The 11,260-nt window shown below is 36.6% G+C and overlaps 1 protein-coding gene across 1 annotated transcript; it reads left to right on the forward strand.

Moving 5' to 3' along the window:
• The first annotated feature begins 3,908 nt into the window (after nt 1–3,908).
• LOC132792319 (aldehyde dehydrogenase, mitochondrial-like) lies at nt 3,909–5,710 on the forward strand. Its single transcript, XM_060801625.1, is given in 2 exon segments — nt 3,909–4,234; nt 4,236–5,710. Coding segments are annotated over 2 exon segments (1,563 nt in total). The 5' UTR covers nt 3,909–3,952; the 3' UTR covers nt 5,517–5,710.
• The last annotated feature ends 5,550 nt before the right edge of the window (nt 5,711–11,260 follow it).

Raw genomic sequence — 11,260 nt, forward strand, 5'->3', positions numbered from 1 at the left:
TGCCCGGTTGCCTTGTTGCCTTGTTGCCTGGTTGCCGTCGGCTCTGTTGACCCGGCCTGGCCAATTATGCGCCGCGCGCCAAGTGGTGAAATCGATGAAGATGCACAAAATGCAAACGCACTCGGCTAATGGTCAATATGGTGATGCTGATGGCGTCTTATGTACGATATGTGGCCCGGACAATTATGGCCAAAAACAGCCAGGCTACAGGTGGGTTGTGGTTGTGCCTGTATCTTTAGCTTTAGCTTTGGCTTTGGCTTTGGCCAGCGATTCATGCGGCTAACGAGCTGTGAACGTGATTATAACTGCTAGCCCGACATATGAAAATTATGTTCAAAATGCAATTTGGTCGAAAAGTAGCAACAACAATGGCCAAAAGACAAACAAACTACTGCTAACCAGAAGCTCAATTCAGATTAGGCAATCGACCAGCCCCAAAACAACATCGCATAGAGTGAAAATATTTGCTTAGCATTGATCTCTTGTTGCTTTTGTTGTTGTTATTGTTGTTGTTGCTGGAGCATTGTTTGTTAATGCTTTCGGCCGAGCTTGGTCAGAGCCAATAAAATATGAATTTGTCTGTCTGCAGTTTGTTGTTGCTTCCTTTCCTTCCTCCTTGCGACTTTTTACATGTTGTGTTTTTTTTGTGCTTTAGCATTACGAAGTCGGGCAGAGCATTTATCTAACGGCATATAATAACAGGTGGGGTTCATTGGATCAGCGACGGGTCAAAGTCAAAGCAGTCCATTGCATTTTATTGAGCCAAGACCAACAAAGAGAGAGACATCTAGAAGGAAATTGCCTAGTTTATCGGTAGCTGACCAGTTAAATTATTTGTGGCATTGGAGTCCTCAGCTATGAGTTTTAGGTTTAAAATTTTCATCGCCCTGAACTTCAATAATAACTCTGTTCATAACTATTTAAATTAAAGTTATTTTTTTGACAATATTTTACAAATTTATAAATTCGAAAGCTATGCTCCAATAAATTTGTATTTATATAGTATATAGTCAAGTAATAATAAAAAATTACTGACTTAACTTGAGGGTAGAGTAGCGCTGAATCCAATAATATTTGACCTATGCTCATATTTTAGTAATTCAAATAGTATTAAAATTACATATTGAACCGTGTTGATTCAAAATGTAAAAAATGCAAAATTGGAGACTGTCGTTAACTGATTATTTCTGAAACATCGCTAAATACGTGCATTAGTTAATTTAAGGCAATTTATTTGACTAAATTTCATAAATGAAAAAGCAAAAACTTGTACTAATAATATTAATATATGGTAACATTTACGTAATTTTTATATTTTTATTAAATTTGTGTTGATTGACTACTTATATAACAATCAAAGAGAAGACTATTTTGATTAAGTCTCAAATATTGCTAAATATAACTATTGAGACTTTTGACCTAAAATCTTTATTGTATTTTCCGAAGAAGTAAATTTTCCCATATAATACCTAATTATTGATTACTGTACAATTAAATTTAGAATTTAATACTAGATCTCATAAAAAAATAAATAAATTGAATTTTAGTAATTGTAAATATCATTGTAAAATATGTCATTCGTCTAAAGAATGAAGTTCTAAAAACAATAATAAAATTCATGGATTTAAGGATTTTAAGTTCAAGCACAAAGTTTCCTGTAAAAGGATTTCTACAATATTACAAAAATGCAATACAAATAAAAGGCTTCCTGTATCTTTATAATTTTTAAACAAAACTTTAATGTCTTTGTTCAACTGAAGAGAATTTAAATCTATTTTCACTTTAATGTTTATATTCGACTTAAGATAATTTTCAAACTATTTTATGCGGTTGTTAATTTCCAACTATTGGATGCAAATGCTTTTCAATTTCCCTTTATTTTAATCTAAGTTAAAGTACTTTATGTCAGTTCTTTGTTTATTTACCTTTTTTCGTGAAAAACTGCAGCTGCCAAAAGCAACTCAAAGTGAAGCTTCCATTTCATCACTTTGCATAAAATTACAATCCTGAAGAGCTGCACTTCAATGTGGGTGTTGCCCTGTTTCGATTTCGTTAAAAGCAAAGCAAAAAAAAAACAATGGACGCATTGCAGCAGCTGTTGTTGCATGCAACAAAAAACACAAGCCATGGACAATGCTCATGTGACTTGTCAACGCTTCCAGCGGCAAAACTCTCGCAAGCGGCAACAACAACAGCAACAACAATGTTGATAGAAACACGAAGCTCCTGCTGGAAGATTTGCAAGCACTTCACAGCTTCCTAGCACAAAGATCAAAGCACAAATGCCGGCACAGCTGGTGTGGGAATCAGTTGCAGCTTTGCCGTTGCCGTTGCAGTTGCAGTTGCAAGCGAGGCGCTAAACGGTGGCAAAAAGCCCGAAAACGGCGGGAATTTTCATTGCACATACGCCCCGTTGGCCCGCCTCAATGCCGGACATTGCACGCCCGCCGCCCGTCCCTGTCCTCGCCATCGCCAACTACAACAACGATCAATCTATTGCTGTGGAGCAGCTTCTTCTTCGTCGTCGTCGTGTGTTGGTTGGGTCACTTGTTAGGCGCCTTGGAGCGTTTTGTAAGAACATAAATCCTTCAGCTGTTTGCAACACGGCTGCCGCAGCCACTGTGATGCTGCCACACTGCCTGTGGATGGCATTTGAATGCGTCTCCTGTTCACTGCCAAAGCCAAAGCCAGTCTCAGTCTCTCCGTTTCTCTCTCAGCAGTTGCTGCAATCCCGGTTTAAGTTTGCTGCCATGGGCTGGACGTTTTTTTATTGCCATAAGTGGCAGGTAATTATGTCGCTTACCTGATAAATTACCTTGTTGACAACGCCAGCTCGAGAGCTTTCAGCTTCAACTTCAGTTGCAACTTCAATTGCAGCTAAACTTCAACTGCCTGGCGGCTACAATTTTGGGATATCAAAACTCAAACCTTTTCTCTGTCCAACTTTCATTTATTTTCGCGAATTAGCGAATTTTCGTTTATTTTTTTAAAAACAACTTTTTCATTTGAAAACAAACTTACTTAATTTATAATGAAGACTTCACTCAGTTTTAATTTCAAACTATTTTCATATATCTGTACTTATCACTTTCAAATTCACTTTATATCATTTTAATATTTACTTTTTCTTAATGAAAATAAGATGTAAGAAACTTATATTCTAAAAGAAAACTTTCATAATGTTATATTATTTTTTCATTTGGATTTTCTTTGTATAATGGGAATTGTTGTACTTATATATAAATATTGCAAATAATACATAATTTAATTTATAATATTCCCTCAAAATCCATATAAATACTCAATAATGAATTACACGCAATAATAATAATATATATTATATAAAATAAATAAAATGTGGATACACAAATAATATATTCAATGAAAAATATGAATAATTTAATAAAGCGATATTATAACACAACACAATAAAAGAATAAAACTATACAAAATAATTATTTTAACTAAACTGTTTTTTAGTATGTTTAAATATTTTGCTGTCATTTCTGAGGGAATTAGTAAAATTGTTTAAATTAGGGTGAGGGGAAAGCGCAATAAAGCTTTCTAAGTGGCTTCGCCACTTTAGTTAAGTTAGGATAACAATGTAAACTAACACTTGGAGTAAATTTAGTTGAAAAACAGCTAAGCCACAACAATCCCGCTTTTCGATTGCGAAAGTGGCAAATTCAATTACGAAAACTCTTGAGATTCTTTAATATGTTTATTTAAAAGTTATATTTTTAAACTTAAATTTAACTTATCAAACAACAAAACTTATATATTTTTAATATTCGCACTTCAACTAAAATGCTTATTTTCTTAATCTATTTTTGACAGTTTTCCCCTTAAAATATTGACTTGACACAGCAAAGTCATTTCCCCTTTTCATTTTACAGCACGTAGGCTTCTCAAAATTTTTAAAATTTTTTTTTTTTTAATTTAATAGTTTAGTATGTTTAATATTTTAAGGACTCGCGCTTTATTACGTATACGACACCGAACTGTAACTGCTTTCTTGAAGTACTCCAGCTCAATCCCAAAGCCGCAAACTTGCCCGGAAGTGCGTCATACGGACATCTTCATCAACAACGAGTGGCAGAAAAGCAAGTCGGGCAAGAGCTTCGAGAGCATCAATCCCGCCACCGAGGAACCAATTGCCGAAGTGCAATGCGGATGCAAGGAGGATGTTGAGCTTGCCGTCAAGGCGGCGCGTCAGGCTTTCAAGTGGGGTTCCCCCCTGGCGTCGCATGGATGCCTCGGATCGTGGCCAACTGCTGTATAAGTTGGCATCACTTTTAGAACGCGATTGGGTTTATCTCGCAAGTCTGGAGACGCTGGACAATGGCAAACCGTATGCGATGTCCTACAACGTGGATTTGCCCATGTCGATCAAGAGTTTGCGCTACTTTGCCGGCTGGGCAGATAAGAACCATGGCAAAACGATTCCCATCGATGGCGACTTCTTTGCCTACACTCGCCACGAGCCGGTGGGCGTATGCGCCCAGATTATACCCTGGAATTTCCCGATTTTAATGATGTGCTGGAAACTGGGCCCAGCTCTGGCCACTGGCAACACGATCATCCTCAAGCCAGCGGAGCAAACGAGTCTCACAGCCTTGTACATTGCGCAACTGATCAAGGAGGCAGGCTTTCCACCGGGTGTGGTCAATGTGGTGCCGGGTTTCGGTGAAGCGGGCGCTTTGCTGGCCAATCACTGGGATGTCGATAAGGTTGCCTTCACCGGCTCCACAGAAGTAGGACATTTGATACAGCTAGCCTCGGGCAATACGAATCTGAAGCGTGTTACTCTCGAGTTGGGCGGCAAATCACCCAACATTATATTGGCCGACTCGGATCTGGAGTTTGCAGTGGAACAGGCGCACTTTGCGCTCTTCTTCAACATGGGTCAATGTTGCTGTGCGGGTTCGCGCACCTTTGTCGAGGACAAGATCTACGATGAGTTTGTGCAACGCAGCGCAGAGCGCGCCAAGAAACGTGTCGTCGGTAATCCTTTCGAGGAGAAGTCCGAGCAAGGACCACAGATCAGCGAAGAGCAAATGGAGAAGATTCTGTGCCTCATCAAGTCGGGCAAGGAGGAAGGCGCCAAGCTGGTGGCTGGTGGTGAACGTCCTGAGGATATGCCTGGTTACTTTGTTCAGCCCACCGTCTTTGCCGATGTCAAGGATGACATGACCATTGCCCGAGAAGAGATCTTTGGTCCTGTGCAGCAGCTGATACGCTTCAAGGATCTTGACGATGCCATTACGAGAGCCAACAACTCGGAGTACGGACTAGCTGCTGGTATCTACACCAAGGATCTGGATAAGGCTAACTATCTGGCGAATGGTTTGCGTGCCGGCACCGTTTGGGTCAACAACTACAATAACCTGCCCGCCCAGGCTCCATTTGGGGGCTACAAGATTTCCGGCCATGGACGAGAGAATGGCGAATATGCTTTGTCCAATTACACAGAAGTTAAAAGTGTCATTGTCAAGGTCCCGCAGAAGAACTCTTAGGTAGAGAAAATACACAGTTGTAAGAAATGTATTGATTTAGATACCCCGGCAGAATTCACAAGTAGATAAACGGATAGCGATGTTTCAGACAATTTTGGAAAGATTTTCTACTTTATTTACGTATTTTTAACAAGATAGAATACTCTTAGAATGATAATCAAAGAAAAGGTTTTCTTATGGTACTTGTATCACAAATATTTTTCAAAATTAATTATAATGCAATAAATTATGATTGATAATTAAAAAGGTTCTTCACTCTTGTTCAAATAATTCATTATATAAATAGTTGGCTATAGACAAATATAAGAAGGCACTCTTTATTCTTAAAAATAATGTTCTGTAAAGAACTTCATTGTAAACATAAATGTCGCACTCGAAGATATGGGTTTCAGAGGCCTACAACTTTCTAAATGTTTTCAATAAAATAGAAAAAATTGGCTATTCTATTAAAAAAAAATAACTTGATTTCGAAAGTCACAAAATTGCCACATTAAAAGTCAGTATATTAACGCTTTCATATTACATATGTATATTGCTTGATGTTGATGGAAAAAAATGCATTTCAATACTTGAATTTTTATATGTTTAACAGCAAGAGTTTTGTTTTATTTAATATATATTTTAAACAAAGTGTAATTAAGTCAAAATAAATCTTAGGCTTACATTAAATGTTGCTTTATATTTTAACAAATTGCATATTTCACTTTTTAAAACTTTATCTAATAAAAAAAATATTTTAAAAGTAAGTTTTCTGTCTAAATAAATATAAATTAAAGATTTATGTTTAACTGAGGGATACCAATGAGAAATAAAAAAAGAGCGTTCTAATAAATGTAATCTAATTTAATTAGTCTAATTTATATACCAACTTAAAGCTAATTAAAGTATTAAGTTAAGAAATCAAATGTATGCTTTATAGCCTATATAAATTGTTCACTGAAAATAATTCACTTAAACTTGCTAAGCTAAACTAATAACTGTTAACATCATGAGTAGGTGCAATAAATAAGCAAGTGAAGTTGTCCACATGCTCGTATAGTAAAAAGATTCTCGCCCTTGCCGCGTTGAAGATGGAAGATGGAAGGTGAAGGGGAATGCGAAGCTGTGGGCGATTGCATGTCTGTGATAAGGCGTGTGCCGCAACCGGAGTCGCAACAGTTGCAACAAAGTCTCGCTGCTGAGTGGCGCGATCAATCGCCTTGGGGCCAAAGAGTGTGAGAGCCGAGGAGTGGGAGAGAGACAGAGAGTGAGAGACTGCGCTCGATATCTGTGAACACGGTAGCTAACATGCTTAAGTTTAATTAATGATAAGAAATCTGTATCTAAGGACGTTGCCGCCACGCCACGCCACGCTTCTGTGGAGCGTAATGAGCAGAGAGATCTTGGCTTTGCTTTTGGCCCTGGAATTCAGGTGTGCGCTTTGTCGATTGGCAGCAACCGAGAGCCAACAGTCAAGAGCTAAGAGGCAAGAGCCAAATAGGCACTTGCAACTTGGCCATGGTCAACATTGGCATTGCATCGCCATCGGCATCGGCATCTCAATATCATGTAGATTTTGTGCTAATGTGCAGCCTCGGCACTGGTTTTGCTTTTCTTTTTGTTGTGCGGCATTACGTGGCACACACACACACAGAAGAGTCAATCTGTTCTGCTCTCATACTCGCCATTAATTAGTTGAATTTATTAGATGGCCATCTCGTCGTCCGCTTCGTCGTCGCTCCATACGCCTGGGAATTTTTCGAATCCCTTGCATTGCTTTTCGCACTATGAAAACGATACATAACCAAAAACCGGAACGTACTAAATATACGCATCTTTTCTTTCCTCCTCCCTTTCTCTCTCTCTCTCTCGTGTGTTGCTTCTTTACGATGTGAGTCTGCTCATGTTCGGGCTCCAATCAAATGCCACCAAATATTTTATCGCTGCCCGATTGGCAGCGCTCTCAGAAGAAGTACGAAGGGGGGATAATCTCGACTTCGAGCTGCATATTAGTTGTAATAAATGGTCGACTCGGCGCATCTATTTTGTCTTCCAACCAATCTGGCACTTTATGTGCCTGTATTGACACTTGATTGCTCCCCAGATTGCCTTATTAGCAATCCCATATATCTGGTTCTATGTTGCAAACGAAATCTATATTGCCACTAATCGGGCGATTAATCGTTATGAGATTTGACATAAATTCATGTGGGTTGAAATTGAAAAGGCATAGATCCAAAATTTAAAATGTAGTTTATAAACAGTTCATGAGATTACGTATTTCAAAATTTAAGTAATTATCAGAATGTGCTACAATTTTAAATGTAAATTAAATGGCAGATTTTTAAATTTTATAAAAATTAAATATTTATATAACATATCCATTAAATCGAATAAGATTCAGCTTGGAACATCAACTAATTTTAGATCTTAAATAGCAATCGAATAAACTACTTTTAGAGTTGGTGATCCAAACTGAATGGTATTTTATTTCCATTTAAGAAATATATATATAAAATAATATAATTTTGAAATTTGCGTTTTATCATTTTTTTTAAAGAAGATCCACATCTAATTTATACAATTTCTATATATTATTGCATTCATCTTGACCTACAAATCATAATTATCAGTGGTTATAATAATTATTCTTTAATTTGTTCACTTAATTTTTATTACAAATACTAATATTATTTATTCATATTCATCTACAAATTGTAATTCATAACTGCAAGAATTCATTATTATTGTTTGCACTCTTTTAATCTTATTTATTGGATACATTTTCATAATTCTTACACTAATCGCATTGCTCACCAGCTGCACAAATGCTCATAAATACCTTCTAAATGCCAAAGTGGTATAATAAATTTGAATTGTTATTTAACAATTTCGATTATGGTCGCCGCAAATCGGAATTGTAGCTGAAATTGCCAGCATCTTCTAAGTTTAATCACTTTTAATAAGTTAAAGCCAACGGAAAGAAATAAATATGTGTGTTGTAGTATTTTGCCATTTGATCGTTTTAATTCATTAAAATGTTTTCGCACATTTGTGCAACCGAAGATCGAGGGGAGAAGTAGGATAAATCAGTTGCAAAGATGCACAGCAGCAGAGGACGCCGCATAGTTCGGCTGCCCGCCGACCAATTTTTGTTGTGCAACAATTCAATGCGGAACTGCAACAACACGATTTTGTCAACCTCTGAGGCGAATATGCCGCCGCCGCAGTTGCAGTTGCAGTTGCAGTCAGAGTTACAGTCGCTGCGGCGTGGCAATTGCTTTTGTGGCAATGCCAAAAATGTGTGCCACAAGCAAAAGGCAAAAGCTGCTGATTAAAGGACGGCCAACTAGGCGTATGCTTAATTGTATGGCAAACAGTGAACTAGCTAAGAAATATATGAATTAGGTGAAGTAGAAAACTATTTAAATAAATGTAGATTGAATTAACAAACTACATTTCATATCAATCTTCATAAAATATATAAAAAATTAAGATATTAAAATTTGTAATTAATTATTTTAAGGCTTTGATATATTCTCAACACAAGTTTTTGATTTTATAAGAATATTAAGCAAATAGTTTTTTTATAAGTTCTTTTCTTTATAAATCTTTATCAGAAAATCAGAATAAATAAAAATAAATGTATCGTTTCTTGTTATAAAGCATGAATACATTTCGAAGATGTAAACATTGGTAGAGAGAAGCTGTTCTTTAAAAAGGAAACAACAATTATTTTAATATTCTGATAAAACTATAAAGTTGTATCGTAAATATCAAGTTTCATAATGAGAAGCAGTTCTTTAAAAACAATCAGTTCTTTATAAAACTTTATATCTACGATAAAACTTTATAGTTTTATCAGAATATTAAAATAATTTTTGTTTCTTGTTAATGAGCAGCTTCTTTATACAAATGTTTAAATCTTCGTAATGTATTCCTGCAACATACTATGATATACTACTAGGAGCTTAAAGATGTATGAGATCACAGCTTTACCTTTTGCAAATCACATTCATATCCATCAAAAAACGTCTGAACATTTGGCAATTAGTTGAAACTGGGCATAAATCAAATTGTTAATAAGCAGCGGGCTGCCGTTGCTTGGCTAAACCTGTTGCCAATTACATTTACTAGACAAAGAGGCAGCCAATAACCACAGCATTGGCAACATCATCAGCAGGCGATCTGCATATATGTATATGTGTGTAGTATAGTATGGAATGCACACACACACTCAATATGCCACTCGTATTCCACCAGCTCACCTACAATGCAGATTCGAGGGCTTTCTGGTGCAGGTGCAACAATGTTTGCGGGGGCAAATGAAAATTAAAAAAACATACAACAAGAAACAAAAGGTGGCAGCCAGCTGATGAGGTTGTGCGACTGAGCAGATGATCTCCAATTTCTAGGAGGGCGGCGTGAAACCGAAGCACGTTACAGTGGATAAAGTATTCAATTATACACGCAAAATTTGCAAACCGAAACTGAAATTTGTAATAGTAACCTACAACGATATACATACATTGCTATTAAAATGATCGTATTATATATCTATAATTTTTAATAGCTTTCCAACAATTATTTCTTGAATTAAGGTTTAAGGCCCAAACAAATTATTACTAAGGTTTTCATCAATTCATTTCTTCTTAAATAAATGGAATGCATTTCCTTTTTTTTTAATAATGTAATGATTGAATAGTTAAAAACGACCTTGCATTTTCGATATTTTCCTGTATTATCAATTTCATTAAAGAAAGCATTTAAATATTTCTTCATATTGGTTTTAAATAATGTACATATCGAATAGATTAAAACGACCTTATGCAACATCATTTGCATTTTCGATATTTTCCTGTATTACATTAAAATATTTGTTGATATAGGTTTTATTAAAAACTCTTTCAATATAGCAACATAAAAAAGGTTATACATTTAGTACATCCGATGAACAATTTCTTTGAGTGATCATGGAATTTAATAGCAGTTTGTTTCTTTCAACCATTGTGCATGGACAGTGATGGCTTAGAGTCGATGTTAATGATCCCAAAGTGGTTTCACTTTTTTCCTCTTAAACATCTATGCATCTGGTGCGTTTGCTGTCGAGCTGCCGATCTGCTGATGCTGATGCTGTTGCTGTTGTTGAACTGCTGCCGTTGCTGCTACTTTTGGCCTAGGCCCAACCTCTTGGCCTGCCGCAGACTATTTAACAATTTTTACTACTACTAAAAATTGCAACAACAACAGCAACAACAACAACAAAGAGGAACCTGCGAATAGCTTTGACTGTTATTTGTAATGCGGGCGTTGCAAAAAGAATCACGGGCTGTAAAATCTGACTAATGGCAAGTTTGTTGCAAAAGCGTTAATTAAAATACATGCGAGCAAACACACACATACATACATATAACAACAACAATTTCCAAAGTGCATTAACTTTGTTGCCAACTTGTGCGGGACACTTTGACATTATGTAGTAGTCGAAATGGAGGTTGCACTCTCGACTCTCGTCTCTCCACACTCCACACTCGACTCTGGACTGTGTACGTTGCACTCATTGTTGCACTAATTTGGTTTCGCTTCGGACTCTCAAATACTTATATCGATTGACAGTTTAGTCTATCAGCGTCGGGTAATCGCTGCAATTGTTCCCCGTTTTGGCAACCAAATCAATAATAATCCTTAATATGGAGCACACAAATGCGATCGCTACAATTCTCATAAAAGGCTTGCCGTATTGACATTTAATGCCAAAATCAATT

Source organism: Drosophila nasuta, chromosome 3 (assembly GCF_023558535.2).
Source record: "Drosophila nasuta strain 15112-1781.00 chromosome 3, ASM2355853v1, whole genome shotgun sequence".
Classification (NCBI taxonomy): Eukaryota; Metazoa; Arthropoda; class Insecta; order Diptera; family Drosophilidae; genus Drosophila; species Drosophila nasuta.